Source organism: Pipistrellus kuhlii, unplaced genomic scaffold (assembly GCF_014108245.1).
Source record: "Pipistrellus kuhlii isolate mPipKuh1 unplaced genomic scaffold, mPipKuh1.p scaffold_m20_p_75, whole genome shotgun sequence".
Classification (NCBI taxonomy): domain Eukaryota; kingdom Metazoa; phylum Chordata; class Mammalia; order Chiroptera; family Vespertilionidae; genus Pipistrellus; species Pipistrellus kuhlii.
Window position 1 is genome coordinate 473,013 of NW_023425579.1, and position 18,164 is coordinate 491,176.

The following is an 18,164-nucleotide window of genomic DNA, read 5'->3' on the forward strand; positions in this document are numbered from 1 at the left end:
CTGCTGAGCCCAGGCCCCAGCCCTTCCCTGTTCCACCAGGTCCTGCCTGCAACCCAGGATCCTCCAACCAGTCTGGGCGGGGCCGGTGGGTTGACTCCTTAGAGCAGTGTTTCCCAAACTTTTGATATATGTGTACCCCTTCTATAATTTTCGTAACGCTGAGTACCCTTCGTATTCATGAGTACGTAGAATTAGGCGCAGCTAAGCACAGTGCAGTGCATATCCCCACCAAACTCTGGTGCTGGTGCAATGCGTACCCCACCAAACTCTTCCCGTACCACACTTTGGGAAACACAGCCTTAGAGCCTGAGGCTTAGACCTCCTCTAACCGCTCCTCCGTTTCCAGCCACGCCTCTCCCTGCCACGCCTCTCCCCGTCTAGAGCCCCGCCCCGCCTCCAGCCCCTCTTCTCCCCGCTTCCAGCCCCGCCCCGCCTCAAGCCCCGCCTCCAGCCCCGCCCCAACTCCAGCCCCGCTTCCGTAGCCGTGGAGGGAGTCACGTGTTAAGACTCCGGGCGTGAAGCCCGCGCCACCATGTTGGTTTAGGGCGGCGCTACGAAGCGGCTGGAACTCGGCTGAGGACTAGCCGCCCGAAGTTCCGGCCCTTGTGCGCAAGTGCGGAACTGTGCTGGCCCCGAGTGTGACTGGTTTCCGGCCGGTGGTGCCGCGCCGGCTTCCCGAGACGTGTAACGGGTGGTGGGCCGCAGCCATGGCTGATAGGAAACCGAACGGTGGGGGCGGCGCCGCCTCCACCTCCGCGTCCGGCACTAACTTACTCTTCTCCTCCTCGGCCACGGAGTTCACCTTCAACGTGCCCTTCATCCCGGTCACCCAGGCCGCCGCGGCCTCCGCCCCCCTGCTCCTGCCCGGAGGTAGTCCGGAGAGGACTCCGGTGGGGCGGTCTGTGCGGGGAGGCGGGCGGGGGCCTCGGTGACGGGGGTCGGACCGGAGTTTTCCTTCGGTCGCCACCCGCCTGGTGGGCGGTGCCCGGGGCTGTTGGCGGGCCAGGGTGAGCGGCTTGGGAGCTCTGGGACCTCGGGGGCGGGTCAGGTCACCAGGCCTCCTTTGCGTTCGTGAAGGACCCCGTGGGGGGCCGGGCACTCCGGGCTGGCGTTCCGCAAGTTTCTGTGGAACACTCACAGGTGTGCCAGGCACTTGCAGGAAATGCAAATGGACCAGCTCCCCTTCCTTCAGGACACGTAGGAGATCCCTAGGTTATGGCGGGGTGTCTCCTGGGAGGCACACTTGGGAAAGAGGAGGGTTGCAGCCTGGACCTCTCTTCTGTGCAAACACTGCATGGCCACGCATCATGTCCTCCTGTTCTCCGGGATCCCACTCCTCGGTGCACCTTAGCTCCTTGTTCGTATCTTTATTGCTGTGGAGAGATTGCGTTTAACGATTGTGTGGCACAACCCAGAGGGTGGTGTTTAGAAGCATAGACTGTTCCAGCTCCAGTCCTGGCAATACTTACTGTGTTAATTTACCTTTCTGTACTTCAGCGTCCATTTATGTATAGCCTCTTAAGACTGTAATGTGAAATGAATTGATTTTTAAAAAATTATTTTTATTGATTTCAAAGATGAAAGGAGAAGGAGAGAGGTGGAAACATCAAAAAAGAGAGAGAATCATGGATGGACTGCCTCCTGCACGCCCCCGATTCCAGCGAGGGAGCATGCAGACCACACGCCAGTGCTCTAGCCATTGAGCCAAACTAACTAGGGCAATGAATTGATTTTTTTTTTAAAATATATTTTATAGATTTTTTACAGAGAGGAAGGGAGAGAGACAGGGAGCTAGAAACGTCAATGAGAGAGAAACATCGACTAGCCGCCTCCCGCACACCCCCCACCGGGGACGTGACCGCAACCAAGGCACACGCCCCTGACCGGAATCGAACCCGGGACCCCTCAGTCCGCAGACCGACGCTCCACCACTGAGCCAAACCGGCTTCGGCAATGAATTGATTTTTATAAGGCACGGAGTATAGTGCCTGGCACATAGTTCTATGTAAATGTTTGTGAAATAAGCATACATGTCTATTTGGACTGTGGGCTTTTTGAACTTTGCAGGGGTGACTTATTTACTTTGTTATTTTTTGGATCTTTAGTGACTATCTCACAGATTCTTAGTCAATGCTAAATATTTTCTCGCAGAATACTTTATTCCAAGAAAGACAGTCTCATGGAGAGGGCGAACTGGAGGTACTTGTGCGTGCAGATCCCTTTCACTTGTGTTCTATTTCTTCTTGGTGCTTATCACCACTGACAGGTACATGTATTTGTTTATCTTATCCCACTAGAGTGTAAGTTGCATGAGAGCGGGAATTTATACCTAGAACAGAAATTTGAGGATAAGGAAGGGCATGGTAAGCAATAGACCAGTTTTTCAATAGGTATTTGTTGAATGAATGAAAGGATGGGCGTCAGGCATCTTGTTTTGACAACTGGTGCGAAGATTAGGCATTGCCATTGTAAAGGACTAGCCTGGCTGTAGGAGGTTGAAGGAATAAATAAGGCCAAGCATGAGGCTAATTCTGTAACAATTATTTTTCCATCTATGAAAAGGATTTGATTGTGGCCACCATAGCTCAGTGGATTGAGCACCCTTCCATCACCAGGAGGTTGCTGGTTCGATTCCCAGTCAGGGCATTTGCTTGGATTGTGGGGGGTAGGCAATCAGTGCTTCTCTATCATTGATGACTCTATCTTCTTTTCCTCTGTCTCTAAAACAAAACAAAAAATAAAACATACTTTTTAAATAAAAGATTTGGTTATTAGAACTCTATTCAGAGAATTTACAGAGACAAAGGAAGAACATGTCTCATTGGAAGCAGCAGTTAATATCTCAGGGAAAGAGACACAAAGGAAGCAATTTCTTTCCTTTAGCAAACATGGACTGAGCAGCTTCTGTGGGCCAGGCTGTGTTCCGGATGTCTGGGAGACAGCACACAGCATTGCCCCCCGTGACTACAGTGTACATATACACACTACCAAGCTGTGTAAACAGCTTGATGCAGGTTTATAATGGCCAGAGAGAGGGGTTGATTGTCTGTGTGAAAGCTACGGCTTTCAGGCTGGCTGACTTGGGAGAGAACATCCCTTAGGCTTAGGGCCTCACGTGGAGGTGATGGAAGAAATTAGGGCATTGGGAGAAAGAGGCAGATGGAAAAGTCTGGAGTGTGGGAAAACCTGCAGATTTGTTAGGATTTGGTGGTAGCTGTTCACATTCTCTATCCTCCCGCTCTTCGTCTTTCTCCCTGTCCCTTCTCCCCTCTCCCAGGAGATCAGTGTGACTGTAGTGTGTGTAGGGGAGTGGCTTTAGTGGTCAATAAGGATCAGATCACACAAAGCCGCCTATAACATACTGAGGACTTTTTGTCATCCTGTGGGGTGTGGAGGGGCCTTTGGAGGATTTGCACAAGGCAGCGAAATTAGAGGTGTGTTTCGGAAAGGTGAGTGTTGTGAGCTTGCACTGGAATGAAGCCTGGTGTAGCAAGAGGCACCAGCCTGGAGGTCATTGTGAACCAGGCAGGAGTGGATGGCACTGCAGCCATAATCAGCCACATGGGGTGTGAAGAGCAGGAAATGGATATGAGAGGTTTTCAGAACCTAACATTGTTGGGACTTACTGACTCACTGGTGACCACACTGTCTCCTCGTTGAGCACAGAGGCTTCTCATTCAGTTTTAACCCCAAGACCTAGCTCCGGTGCCTAGCACATAAATATTTTGTACATATGTCTTGAATGAGTGTCTGACTGGAGAGTATGAGAGGAGAGGAGTCTGTGAGGTGTGGTGTCTGGCTGGAGAGGATGGGTAGACGGGTTGGTGAGAGGTGGTGCAGGAGCATGTGGAGGGGGACAGGGAGGATGATGGAGGCCATTCTAGGTGTCCTCACTTTGAGTAGATGTGGCTGCGCCTACCCAAGTATTGAGGAAGCAGTAGGAAAGTAGTTCAGGAACAGTGAGCACAGTCTCATTTGACACGGAGTTGGGAGTGTCACAAAGATACTGGTAGGTGCTCACTAAAGTGGTGTGTCTTTTTAAAAATATATATTTTATTGATTACTTTTACAGAGAGAAAGGGAGAGAGATAGAGAGAAACATCGATGAGAGAGAAACATCGATCAGATGCTTCCTGCACACCCCCTACTGGGAATGTGCCTGCAACCAAGGCACATATCCTTGGCTGGAATCGAACTTGGGACCCTTGAGTATGCAGGCCGACGCTCTATCCACTGAGCCAAACCAGTCAGGGCAAGTTGTGTGTCTTGATGTCAGATGTATCCACATGTAATCATCATGTGCCCCTGAGGTGAGGCTGGCATCAGGATGAGACCAGTACTTCCTCAGTAATTGATGCTAATTAGAAAAAGGCTTCTTGAATCAGATAGAGCCTTAAGTTGTCTTAAAGGATGAAACGCATGTTTTCAGTGGTTGACAGATGGACGAAGAAATACAGATGAATCCACATGAGGATTACATGACTGAAAAGAGTGGGAACTGGAAACACATAAGGAAAGTAGAATGATAAAAAGCAGACAAGGGCCCTTATGCAGGCTGCGATATTTTATTTTTACTTACAAAGGAACAACCTACCCTGTTTCTCCAAAAATATAAGACAGTATCTTATATTAATTTTTGCTCCAAAAGATGCGCTAGGTCTTATTTTCAGGGGATGTCTTATTTTTCCATGAAGAAGAATACGGTACACATTTATTGTTAAATGAAAATAAAGGAACTTTATTACTTGTATACAGTATGGTAGTACGGTAGTTGTCAACACAAACCAGACAAACTGTGAATCCTACAGTATCAAGAATTTACTCATTTATTCAATGACAATCATGTCATCATCATATGGAACATCATCATAACAATCCAATTCCTGAATTTCCTGGTGAATTTCTTGTGACTCTATTTCTTTCAGAATCAGTGGAACAATTCTCTCATGCTTAGCCTAGGGGGGGCCTTATTTTCAGGGGGTGCCTTATATTTCACTCAGAAGGAAACCTGTAAGTAGGTCTTATTTTCAGAGGATGTCTTATTTTTTGGGGAAAAATGGTAGAAGAATATTTGGAAATAGTGGATTATTTCAGTTATTATAAATTGATGGGGCAGCCTAGAGGCTTCAGCAAGAATCTCCAAAAGCCAAGGGCCCTGCTTTAGCAGGTCAGTGTGAAGCCCGGAGCTTGCAAGAGGGGGCTCCCTATGTCAGGTCTCAAGGGCAGGGACCTCTGTGCCTGGGCGCCGGGCATGGGCCCACCTCTGATGTGCTCCATTTCTTCAGAGGTAGGAGATAAAGAGAATGAGAAGCTTAAGAAGAGGACAATGGAAGTTACGACAAGCTAAGGGCTCATGAGAGTTTAGTAAGGCTGAACTTTTGAGGCCATCTACTAGTAGAGAAAAAATGCTTTGATTTTACAAGTTAGGGTGGAGAGAAGATAAATAATTTGATGTTGATAATACCCACAGGGAAGATCAAGTTGGGCAAAGAGAAACGAGGGGACTTACCTGGCTAGAAAATGACTTTTCTAGTGGTGTGGTGCTCAGTCACAATGCTTTAACTGGTTGTGATACTCTGATGTTAGGGATGGCAGTTCCTTGTTGGCACATTTTGCCTTGTGAATACAAATATCACATGTTCATTTCTACAGTGAGTGCTTTGTGGGTAAGAACCTCGACACACCCTTCTTGTCAACAGAGTGAATACCTGCACTTTAGGTCCTTGTCATGACTGGAAATAAAATTATGTGTATTTGATTTTTTACCAGGAAAAAAGGGAGCATGCAGAAGGACATGTAAAATAGTAAATACAGATTTTATTTCTATTTTTTTAAATGTCTATACACAAATAGGTATAATTTCTTTAAAAAAAAAAAGTATTTCATTGATTTTTTACAGAGAGGAAGGGAGAGGATTAGAGTTAGAAACATCGATGAGAGAGAAAACATCGATCAGCTGCCTTCTGCACAACCCCTACTGGGGATGTGCCTGCAACCATGGTACATGCCCTTAACCAGAATCGAACCTGGGACCCTTCAGTCCGCAGGCCGACATTCTTATCTACTGAGCCAAACAGGTCAGGGTTGTATAATTTCTATATATTTACAAAATAAATGTGTAACTATATTATTTAAAAAGTATGGAAAGGTATGTACCGAAATATTGTTGAAGGTGATTATATCTAACTTAGGAATGAATTATAATTTTTCTTACTTTTGTTGTTTCTGATGCATATTTTCCAGTTTTTTATTACAAAGAGAAGTTTTCAAATAAAAAAAAAAGTTCTCCATTTTCCCCCCCTGTCAATGCAGAAATGTAATTTGGAACAACACAATAAGAGGCATAAGAACTAGGACTGTAGAACGATAGCATACCTTTTAAACCATTTGCTCTTCTGTCCCTTTCAGACGATTCCACAGATGTTGGTGAGGAGGACAGCTTTCTTGGTCAGACTTCTGCTCACACATCTACCCCACAGACATTTAGTTACTTCTCTCAGGTATCAAGCAGTGGTGATCCATTTGGGAATATTGGACAGTCACCATTAACAACGGCAGCAACATCATCTGGACAGTCAACATTCTCCAAGCCCCAAGCTGCTCTCCCTTTTACAACTGGATCCCAAGATGTGTTGAATACATTTCCATCATCCTTTTCGAAGGCTCAGTATGTTGCTCCAGCTTCTTCACAGATGGGAACAAATGCTTATTTGCCTGCTCAGCCAAGTAGTCTCCCTCCTTCAAATGTTGGGAGCCCACCCCAAGGAATATCCCAACAAGGATACAATCCCTATCGCCATACTCCCGTAAGCAGCAGAGCTAACCCTTACATTACACCACCACAGCTGCAGCAGTGCCAAACACCAGCCCATCATACCCATCTGCCACCCTCTGGACCTCCTGTTCACATGTACCAGACGCCTCCAGGATCTCTGCCACCGGTATGGAGACATGTTTTTGTATCCACTTTAGCTTTCAATCTCTCTCTCACTTAGCCTATGCTTTTATTTTATTTACTTATTTATTTATTTTTTAAATAAATTATTATTGTTCATATTATTACAAATGTTCCTCTCCCCCCCCCCCCATTGCTCTCCTTCACCAGGTTTCCACCCCACCCTCTGCCCTTTCCCCACCCCCTCATTGTCCTCATCCATAGGTGCACAGTTTATGTTCAGTCTCTTCCCACATCCCCCTCTCCTCTTTTCCCCAAGAATCGTCAGTTCACTCCCCTTCCATACCTCTGATTCTATTATATTCAACAGTTAATATTGTTCATCAGATTTTTTTTTAATTCCCTTTTTTTTTAGATTCACTTGTTGATAGTTACGTATTTGTCGTTCATAATTTTTATCTTTCTTTACTTTCTCTTCTGAAAGAACTCCCTTCAGCAATTCATATAATTCTGGTTTGGTGTTGATGAACTCCTTTAGCCTTTTTTTTATTAGTGAAGCTCTTTATCTGACCTTCAATTCTGAGTGATAGCTTTGCTGGATAGATTATCTTTGGCCTTAGGTTCTTGCTATTCATCACCTTGAATATTTCTTGCCATTCCCGTCTGGCCTGCATGGTTTCTGTTGAGAAATCAGCTGACAATCGTATAGGTGCTCCTTTATAGGTAACTACCTGCTTTGCTCTTGCTTCTTTTAATATTCTCTCTTTGTCTTTTGCTTTTGGAATTTTAATTATGATTTGTCTTGGTGTGGTCCTCTTTGGATTCCTTTTGTTTGGAGTTCTGTGCGCTTCCTGGACTTGTAAATCTATTTCTTTCACCAGGTGGGGGAAGTTTTCTGTCACTATTTCTTTCAGTATGTTTTTGATATCTTGCTCTCTCTCATCTTCTGGGACCCCCATAATTCTAATGTTGGTTCGCTTGAAGTTGTCCCAGAGGAACAACTACATTATGTTCAATTTTCTGGATTCTCTTGCCTTCTAGCTTCTGCGGAGGAGTGTCTTCTGGCTCTTTATGTTCCAACTCTTTGACTTGATTCTTGCAATCTTCCATTCTGTTTTTAGGACTCTGTATAATATTTTTTATTTCAGACAATGTATTCTTTATTTCTTGTTGATCCCTTATCATTTCTTGTTGATTCCTTATTCTAGTTGATCCCTTTTCATATCCTCATAGGTCTTATCCATCTTTTCTAGGAAATTCTTGAAAAACCTTATAAGCGTAGATTTGAACTCTATATCCAGTTGCTTTTTGTCCTCCATTTCTTTCATTTGTGATCTATTTTATCTCCGCATTTTCGCAGCTTTCCTGAGTTGGTAGCTTTAAAAGTCTCTGTGTCCTGATTGGATGGGGCGGGGATTCAGGGTGGAGTCTGCAGCTTTGACTTCCGTCAGCCTCGCCCTATGCAGGTCCTTCAGTAATAGTTGCAAGTGCCTCTGAGAGAAAGGTGCCCTTGATTTTCGCCTGCTGCCAAACAGTCTATGCTCTCCCCCAATGAGCCCGGTATTGGGGTTCGGTTCAGTTGGAAGTGGAGTTGGAGGTAGCATTCAGAGCAGTCTGGAGCCCCTGTCTCCTTCCCCCCAGGGCAATCCCACGGCACAGCCAACGCGCTCCGGGACCTCCTTTCCTCCCTTCCCCGGGGTTCCGCCTCGCAGCCCAGCTCCCTCTGTGTGAGCCTGGGTCCCCGGGGTCTGGCCTAGAACTGGGGTTCAGAGCAGTCAGAACTGGGGCCCAGCACAGTCGGAGTTTTATCTCCTTCCTGCTAGGGAACGCCAGCCAGGCACTTGGCCTCCCTCCTCTCCGGCTCGTCCTCTCTGCGCGCGCGCCTCATTTCTCCGTACCTTAGGCTTTTACAGCTCCTCCGCACTTCCTTCTGGTTTTCTCCTTGCTTCTCGTTGTAGAATTTCCAGTCAGTCGACTTTTCTGTAGTTCTGGGTAATGTCCATTTTATATTTTAGTTGTATTTTATTGAAATTGTTGTGTGCTGCTGCGGCTAGGTGTTTGCCTGTCAGCCATCTTGGAACGGCCCCGCATTGGTTTTCACTTAGCCTGTGCTTTTAAAAGCATAGTGCTTTTTATAATCAATATGATGACAAATTATTTTCAGAGGATATTGTAAGATGTATGCTTTGAAGCAAATGTTCTTTTAGGGGTAGCTCATTGAAGATTTACATTTTGGTTCTTATTATCTGGATTGAAGTAGTAATTGATTTTAATGAGATAACCTGTGCCAGTATTTTTAGATTTTAGTGTAAGATATCAATGATAAATGTGATCTAAGGACCAGTGAGAGTTGAAGCAGTTATTAACTTCCTTAACAGCCTGCTAGCATCTCATTTTTAATTATACTATTCAATCAAGATACTAAATTATAGGTACTAAAGTTGATTACTCTAGTAATTTCTTTTATTTAAATTTATGGAGTTTGGATCTAGACAGTTAATCTCAGTCTCAGGAGGGTAATGGAATAACATTTACATTGGGTTATGACATTCCCTTATTTTTTCCACCCAACTGATAATCAATTGACTTACAAAGGGAAATCTACTAAAACAACAAAAAGGAAACCATTAAAAGATAGCAGTATTATAAAAGTGTAACCTAACTTTACTCTTGGGGACAGTGAATGGGCTTCATTTTACTTAGTTAAAATCATACTGATGCACAGACTCTGATAATGGGTTCGAAGCACCATCAAAACTGTCCTTGGAACTGGCATGACAGTCCTACCTTTGTCGTCCCCTCCAGGTTCATCCTTCCGTGCAGTCAGGGTTGTCTCCTCCAGCACAGCAGCAGGCACTTGCTAGACCTGTGGGTCCCTCTGTGTCAGTGCCTCCTCCTTTTATGGTTCAAAACCAGTATGAGCCTGTTCAGCCCCACTGGTTTCACTGCAAGGAGGTAGAGAACAAACAACTCTGGATGCCTTTCAGTGTGCTGGACTCTCTGAATCTTGAAGAAGTCTATAATTCAGGTAAGACTGTTTATGCATCACTGTACCTGACTTTAGGGAGAGAAGACGTGGAGGGGATTTATCCATGGCTTACTTTTTGTGAATGTCACATTCCTTAATCGTAGACCCCACAAGACTCAGTACCTTAGGATGGTGATTTTAATAGAAGTTCTGAGATATTGGAGAAAGGTATCTGAAGAAGTGTTTTAGTAATTTTCTTATTTGTTTAAAGGATTTTTCTGATTTTAAATCAGAAAAACAGAATAGTTCATATAATCCAGGTGTCAATTTTTTTTTATCCTTTTTTTGGGGATGGGTGTCAATTTTTTTATTTCCCTGATAGATTTGTATGTATAGAGTATATAGAGCATTTTCTATGGAAATGTTATTTCTTACGATGCTGTGAAAAAAGTATCCCATAGTCAGGTGAGTTTGGAAGTGCTGCCTTTTGAGACAGACAGTGCACAGGAGTGTGTTAAGGCTGTGAGAAGTCCTGTGGGCGGGAGAGGGGGAGAAGATATCTTTGTTTATCTTGATATTTCACCATATTAATTAATAATATTCTTCAGAAATATACTTCATAAATATTGCTGCTTTGACTCAAAAAAAATTACCAGTTACTTGAATTATCGGGTCTAGTAATAATTAATGTCGTTTTTAAACATTCGTTTAAAATCTTGCTTGGCGTTGACTTGTATTGACATAACCTACAAACACGTGGTATCTACAGAACGTGTGAAGTGCAATTAACAAGTTTTGCTTGAAAAAGTTTGTGTTTGGTTTGGTTTTTGTTGCAAAACTAGGGCTAAGAAGATGGCGGATGAAGAGCATATTCGGCACTGCATGCTTTACGAGTTCCAATTAGGAAGAAAAGCAAGTGAGGCTGCAAAAAACATCTGTAGTGCTCTTGGTCAAGATGCAGTTAGCGCCAGAAAATGCCAGCGTTGGTTTGAGAAATTTCGCGAGGGAAATTTTTCATTAGATGACAAGAGTGGTCGAGGTCGTGTGTCCAATTTTGATCAAGAAGCTCTTCAAGCTCTTTTGGTGCAAAATCCTCAAATTACCCAACAAGAGCTTGCGACAACTTTAAATTGTTCACAAAAAACAATTTCCAATCAATTGCGTGCACTTGGCAAAGTCCAAAAGTTTGGAAAATGGGTTCTTCATGAGTTGACCGACAACAACCGTAATCAAAGAGTCACAATTTGCAGTTCGCTCCTCTCTCGTCAAAACCGTTTGCCGTTTTTAGAGCAAATTGTTACCGGAGATGAAAAATGGGTGCTGTATGTTAATTTGAAAAGGCGGCCTCAATGGTTGGACAAAAATGAGGCTCCGCAGCCCACGCCAAAACCTGACTTGCATGCGAAAAAAGTGATGTTGTATGTTTGTTGGAATTTTAAAGGAATTCTTCATTATGAACTTTTACCATCTAATCAAACCATTACAAGTGCAGTGTATAGTGCCCAATTGGAAAGGTTAGCCCAAGCTTTAAGAGAAAAAGAACCCGCACTGATTAATCGGAAGGGCGTCATTCTTCAGCACGATAACGCACGACCGCATACTGCAAGAATCACTGCTGAAAAACTGCGCCAGTTGGAATGGGAAGTTCTCCCTGAACCTGCATATTCTCCTGATATTGCCCCTTCCGATTACCATTTGTTTCGTTCTTTGCAAAACTTTCTTCTTGGAAAAAAATTTAATAATGAAGAATGCCTCAAAAATGCATTGACCGAATTTTTTGCATCAAAATCACAAGGATTTTACAACAGAGGGATTAAAATGCTTCCTGAGTGTTGGGCACAAGTAGTAGAAAACAACGGCAACTATATTGTTGATTACATTTTGTTGTATTGTTTAAATAAATTCGATTTAAAAAAGTATTAGAAAACAACATTAATTATTACTAGACCTAATATGTTCATGTTTTAAAATTTTGCCCTAGTTATTTCTTCATTTAAGATTATAATTTTGATCAACACAGATTAATCTTTAGCTCTTTTTATTTTTAATGTTTCAAAAATTATTCTTTTTAAAAAAAATTAAAATTATTTAACTCATCAACTGAGGACATGCTTAGAGAGAGGAAAGGGGGGAAAGAGAGAGAGAAAGAAACAGCAATGTGAGAGAGAAACATCGATTGGTTGCCCTCTGTATTTGGACACACTGGGGATCAAACCCACAACCCAGATATGTGCAGACTGGTAATCGAGCTGGCAACCCTTCCATCCATGGGACAATGCACAGCCAGCTGAGCCACTCCTACCAGGCTAAAGGTATTTTTAAATAATTCAAAGAGCTTAGTTCTTTGTCTTAAAGGAATAACTGGTCACTGCATTCATTGCTTATTACTTCATATATGCCTTGTAACTGTTGGATTAAACTGTGGACTTTGTGCTCCAGTCCAGCCAGACCCTGAGAGTGTGGTTCTAGGCACGGATGGAGGGCGCTATGACGTTTACCTTTATGACCGCGTGAGGAAAGCTGTGTACTGGGAAGAGGAGCCCGCTGAAGTGAGACGCTGTACTTGGTTTTACAAAGGAGACTCAGATAGCAGATTTATTCCCTATACAGAGGAATTCAGTGAAAAGCTAGAGGTATGTGGGCTTTATTCCTTTATGCTTTTCTTAAAAAAATGTCGGCCCTGTGTACATTGGAGCCTCATGAAATACCACCCACAGGGAGCAGACTTTGTTTACAAGAGAGCCTGTCTGTCTTTTTTAATAAAATTTTTTAACGTATTGATTGATTTCAGAGAGAGAAACATCGATTTGTTGTTCCGCTTATTTATGCATTCATTAGTTGGTTTTTCCATTGATTTTTAGAGAGAGTGCAAGTGAGGGAGAGAGACGGAGAGCTAGAGAAACATCAGTGTGAAAGAGCCACACATCGATTGGTTGCCTCCCACTCACGCCGCACTGTGGCCAGGGACCACCGGTTTCACCCAATCCCACAGGCCAGGCCAAGGGACCCCACCTCCCAGAGGGATTCTGCTCCCTCATTCCGCAGACGCAGGGGAGGGACTGCAGTGGTTGGCTCCAGGCCGTATCTGACCGGATTCACCCAGCTGGTCACCTTCTCATGAATTTCCTTTCAATGTGCACGAATCTGTGCACCAGGTCAATGGTAATAAAATAAACCAATTTTATAAAAAAAATGTCTGTTGGGCTGTTCGGGGTTGAATTGTGTCCTAGGCTCTAGAAACCTGCCGCGGCCAGTATGTAACGTTGTGAGTAGGTCGTTGCACATGTTATTAAGATGAGATCATAGTGAAGTAGGGTGGGGCCTGTTCCCATATGACTGGTGTCCTTATAAGAGGACAGACAGAAAGCGAGTGCTCTGTGAGAATAGAGGATTGGAGTGATGCACCAGTAAGCCAAGGGACACTAAAGATTGGTGACAGCCGAAACCGGTTTGGCTCAGTGGATAGAGCGTCGGCCTGCAGACTGAAAGGTCCGGGTTCGATTCTGGTCAAGGGCATGTACCTTGGTTGCGGGCATATCCTCAGTAGGGGGTGTGCAAGAGGAAGCTGATTGATGATTCTCTCTCATTGATGTTTCTAATTCTCTCTTCCTCTCTCTTCCTCTCTGTAAAAAAATCAATAAAATATATTTTTTAAAAAAGAAAAAAAAAGATTGGTGAGAAAGCACCAGGAGCTAGGGAGGCAATGAAGAAGTTCCCTACAGGTTTCAGAGGGAACATTTTTATAACATTTTACAACATTTGCTCTTCTGACACCTTGATTTCAGACTTCCGGCCTCCAGAACCAAGAGAATACATTTCTGTTGTTTTAAGCCACTCAGTTTATGGTACTTTTTTTGGAAGCTCTGAGAAACTAGTAATCTAAATCTTGTATTTGCCTCTGTCTAATGTGGATAATGTTATTTAGGAATGAAAGAGTAATTTTATTACCGTCATAGTTTTAATTCCCTCCCACTTTCTCTCAATGTGAGATAGATTTGTATTAATGTATGATTGTTGTTTTCATTACTGTAGGTAGAATATAAAAAAGCTGTAACCACAAATCAGTGGCACCGCCGATTGGAGTTTCCGAGTGGAGAGACGATTGTTATGCACAATCCTAAGGTAGTGATTTTTTTAGAATATTAAAGTTTTTAGGTTCATTTAAGTAATTTTGACAATTGTATTTGCTAAATGCTTACTTTTACTAATGTCTGCAGTGGGGATATATGTATGACAAGTCCTTGGCTCTTAAGTTTACTGTAGTTCACAGTAATCTGTGGCACAGCATGGGCCTGAGCACTGCCTCCTCCCTGCGAGCAGGTGTGGGAGGCAACCAGTTGATGTGTTTCTCTCACATGGATGTTTCTCTCTCTACACCTCTCCCTTCTACTCTCTTGAAAAGCAGTGGAAAATTTATCTTCATGTGAGGATTAATAAAATAAAATAAAATTAAATTAAAATTTGTTTCATGAAGTTCCTGTTTATGGCAACATTCTAGCTGAAGCTTAATATGCAGCATAGAAGTTGCTTGATAAATTTTTGCACTTGATCAGGTGTCAGCTGACTTTTTCTGAAAAGGGCTAGAGAGAAAGATTTTAAGGCTTTTTGTGGCACATGGTCTTTGGGACAGCTATTAACCCTGCCCTTGTAGCCTGAAAGCAGCTACCGACATTGAGGATGTCTATTTTTAAGCAAACTTTGTCTTCCTGCCCTTAATGAAGGTTTGTTTCAACCTTTGAGACGGAAAACATATTCTTCCTCTTTTCATTTGTACCGTCTTTATAAACTTCTTGTGTATCCCCCCCCCCCTTAAGTTATTAATGGTATTCGCTTCCTTTCATTGACCACCCTTAATCTCTGAGCTACAGGTTCCTCATTTGCACTAAGATTTTCCTCTCTGCCCATAACTAGTCAAGGGCACATACCTCACTTGCAGGCTGGATCCCCGGCTCTGGTCAGGGTGCATGTGGGGGCAGCCAGCCAATGTGTCTCTCTCCCTCTCCCTTCTACTCTCTCTAAAAATCAGTGGAAAAATATCCTTGGGTGAGGATTACAAGCAACAAAAAAGATTTTCCTTCCTGGGGCATATTCTAGATGAAGTCGAGGTCATTTATAAAAAAGCATCTAGCATAGTGCTTGGCACAGTAGTTGTTCACAACAGGACAATTGCTTATTATAGGAAAGTATAAAGTTACTTATATTCTAACCACATCTATAGTCTTTAATTTTTTAAAATTTATCTTTATTGTTGAAAGTAACACAGATATACCCTTTTTTCCCCCATTGACCTTCAACCCGCCTGCTTCCCCTTATTGATATTAAAATAAATAAAAGTAAAAGCACATTTATATGTCAACAAAATTTAAACAGTATATAAAGGTGTGAAGTGAAAAATAAAAGCCTCTTACTCTTCTGTATCCTAGTTTCTCCTCTTGATGGTGACCAGGCTTATCCATTGTGTTTTATATTTTTAACTTTTTGTTTTGTGTACAAACAGAAAAATTTTGCAAAACATCTTGCATGCATTTTTTAAAAGAAGTATTTTCATGACATCAGGTTTAATTTAATATAGTTGGATTATACAATATAGGTCTTCCTAAAAATTGGTAGGTAAATCCATGATTGGCATTGAAAATGCATTTGTAAATGACTCCTCTATTGCAGGCAACTTTTCCTTAATTTCTTATGAATAAACTTGGGTGTTTATATTACATTTCTAAATGGAGGTATATTCTGATATTTTAATTGTGTCATTTTCTACTAACATTGGAAATAATGGTATTGATTTGCTTACTTTTAATTGTTAATGATCACTAGCAGGACCATTACAGATTGGATTTGGGGGAACATTGGTAGTATTTGATGTATAAATTATCCATACTATGAAGTAGTTTGTCATGTATTGAAATAACATGATTTTGTCTGTAGTGGAAGTGAATTTGCTAGTGAGCTGTCGTAATCCTCTTGTTGTGTCTTGAAGGTTATTGTTCAGTTCCAGCCGTCGTCAGTGCCAGATGAATGGGGGACCACACAAGATGGACAGACAAGACCCAGAGTTGTAAAGCGTGGAGTTGACGAGAACCTTGATGAAATTCCCGAGGGTGTGTAAAATTGGTTTAGGACCCATGTCATTTCTAGACTTCTCAGTCTTACCATCATCCTTTATAATGATGACAAAAAGAGACAGTTATTAGGATTTCCTGCCATAACAGGTTGGCACATATCTTTAAAAAATTTTTATTACCATCTTCGTTTTTAAATTTATGATCCTGTGAAGGTATAGAAACCATGTAATGTGGACTCTTAAAATATGTATTGTTGTAAAGGAAACACTGACTGAAAGTAGGCTTTTGGCTGTATTTTTGGGATTGTTTTGTCATACTTCAATTAGTTTGCCTTATTCTAGTGCTGGAGTAGCACACATTTCCTGTGAAGGCCAAATAGTAAATATTTTAGGCTTTGCAGGCCATACAGACTCTGTTGCATGCATTCAACTCTAATTGTAGTGTGAAAACATCTACAGACTGTATATAAACAAATGGGCATAACAAGGTTTCAATAAACTTTATTTATAAAGAACAGGCAGGGAGAAGGATTTGGCTTGTGATGCATAGTTTGCTAACCCCTACCTCAGTGTTTGTGTTTTGGTTCTCCTATTATATCATTTAAAATATGGATTTTATTTTGATGTACTTTATATTTGTTTTATTGTCTTATGAAATTACAAAATGAATATACTTATCTGGATCTGAATGAAATAACTAGAGTAAAATAGTAGATTTAACTAGGAGATGTCCTTTATATAATATATATGAATCTGACAATCAAAGAGAAGGATTTGGGGGAAAGATTTAAAATTTTACATTGACAAATTGCTTCTCCATATGGGATTTAGTGCCCTGTGGCTTCTGAAGAAATCACAAGGTTATGGAGCCTTTGTAGGTACACAACTGCTGGTCATCATATGCTGATAACTTCTGGGACCACAGATGGCCTGCTACCTCCACTCCTTGGTTCAGTTCACTGTTCTTTATCAAGACTGACTTTGAGTTTCGTTCTTCTAATTTGGTAGAGGATAATGAGGCTAATTAAGGTGGAAGGGTCGTGGATTTCTTTGGTAAGTTTGCGATGACAAAAGGGATATCTAGGTTATTGCCATTCAGTTAAAAAAACCCAAACAAGTTTCCAGCTTGTGTGTATGTTTGTCTTTCTTTTGTAGGGGAAATGCCTCCTGTTGACCATTTGGTGTTCATGGTACATGGCATTGGACCAGTATGTGACTTGCGATTTAGAAGTATCATTGAATGTGGTAAGTGTTAGTCATTTCATGCTATGATTTGAGAACTAATGGAAGGACTTTTAAATGTTCATTTTTAAAATGGCTTCTAGCTGAGGGACTACAAAAGAGGATTTAAATGATCATTATAATGATCATCATAATATTAATTTGTACCTGATTTGTTGTTATGACATGTATAACTCATACAATTTTAGACTGAAAAATTACATGGGATCATGGAAATAATTTATTTCTGACAACCTCTGCCTGAGCAATTCCAGCAATAGGAACACCTGTGTATCTAACTGATTTATGGAAAATTAGTTTTGAGAAGTTATTTAAAGGAAGTATGAATCTACCTGGTTTACTGAAGTATTTTATTTTTTATTGATTTTTTTTTTTGTGGGGAAGGGAGAAGGATCTATTTGTTATTTGACTTATTTATTCATTAATTGGTTGATCAAACCTGATACTTGAGTGTGTTGGGATGATATTATATATTAATATAACCAACTGAGCTACCCGGCCAGGGCTACAGAAATTTTTGAAGTTTTATTTTATGTCTGTATAATAGTTCATTTTTTTTTTATTTTTTTTTTAAGAATACTTGTTATGTGTCAAGTATCTTGCATGTATTGTATCATTTAAGTCTCACAATGAATCCTTGGGGAACAGGTGACCACAGTCTGTAAGTTCTGGAGCAGGTAGTTTGATTTCCAGTTTGTACTCACAGTTCCATGCTATTTATATGTGATAGTTAAAGTTATTCAGTCAGCCAAAACCAGTTTGGCTCAGTGGATAGACTGTCGGTCTGCGGATTGAAAGGTCCCAGGTTCGATTCCGGTCAAGGACATGTACCTTGGTTGTGGGCACATAACCCAGTAGGGAGTGTGCAGGAGGCAGCTGATTGATGTCTCTCTCTCATCAAGGTTTCTAGCTCTCTATCTCTCTCCCTTCCTCTCTGTAAAAAATCAATAAAATATATTTTAAAAGACAAAGTAAAATAAAGTTATTCAGTCAGT

At 41.9% G+C, this 18,164-nt stretch overlaps 1 protein-coding gene across 5 annotated transcripts in view; it reads left to right on the forward strand.

Moving 5' to 3' along the window:
* Positions 1-547: 547 nt before the first annotated feature.
* Positions 548-18,164, forward strand: part of LOC118710504 (SEC23 interacting protein) — a 48,199-nt gene continuing 30,582 nt past the window's right edge. For 2 of the 5 annotated variants that reach the window (XM_045576134.1, XM_036423013.2), the window contains exons 1-7: positions 552-870; positions 6,409-6,941; positions 9,701-9,923; positions 12,303-12,496; positions 13,896-13,985; positions 15,844-15,964; positions 17,083-17,172. In XM_045576134.1, the coding sequence (XP_045432090.1) occupies positions 708-870; positions 6,409-6,941; positions 9,701-9,923; positions 12,303-12,496; positions 13,896-13,985; positions 15,844-15,964; positions 17,083-17,172 (1,414 nt within the window). In that variant the 5' untranslated portion in view covers positions 552-707. Of the gene's footprint in view, positions 871-6,408; positions 6,942-9,700; positions 9,924-12,302; positions 12,497-13,895; positions 13,986-15,843; positions 15,965-17,082; positions 17,173-18,164 lie in introns of all 5 variants that reach the window. The other 3 variants (XM_036423014.2, XM_045576135.1, XM_036423016.2) reach the window with 3 other exon arrangements.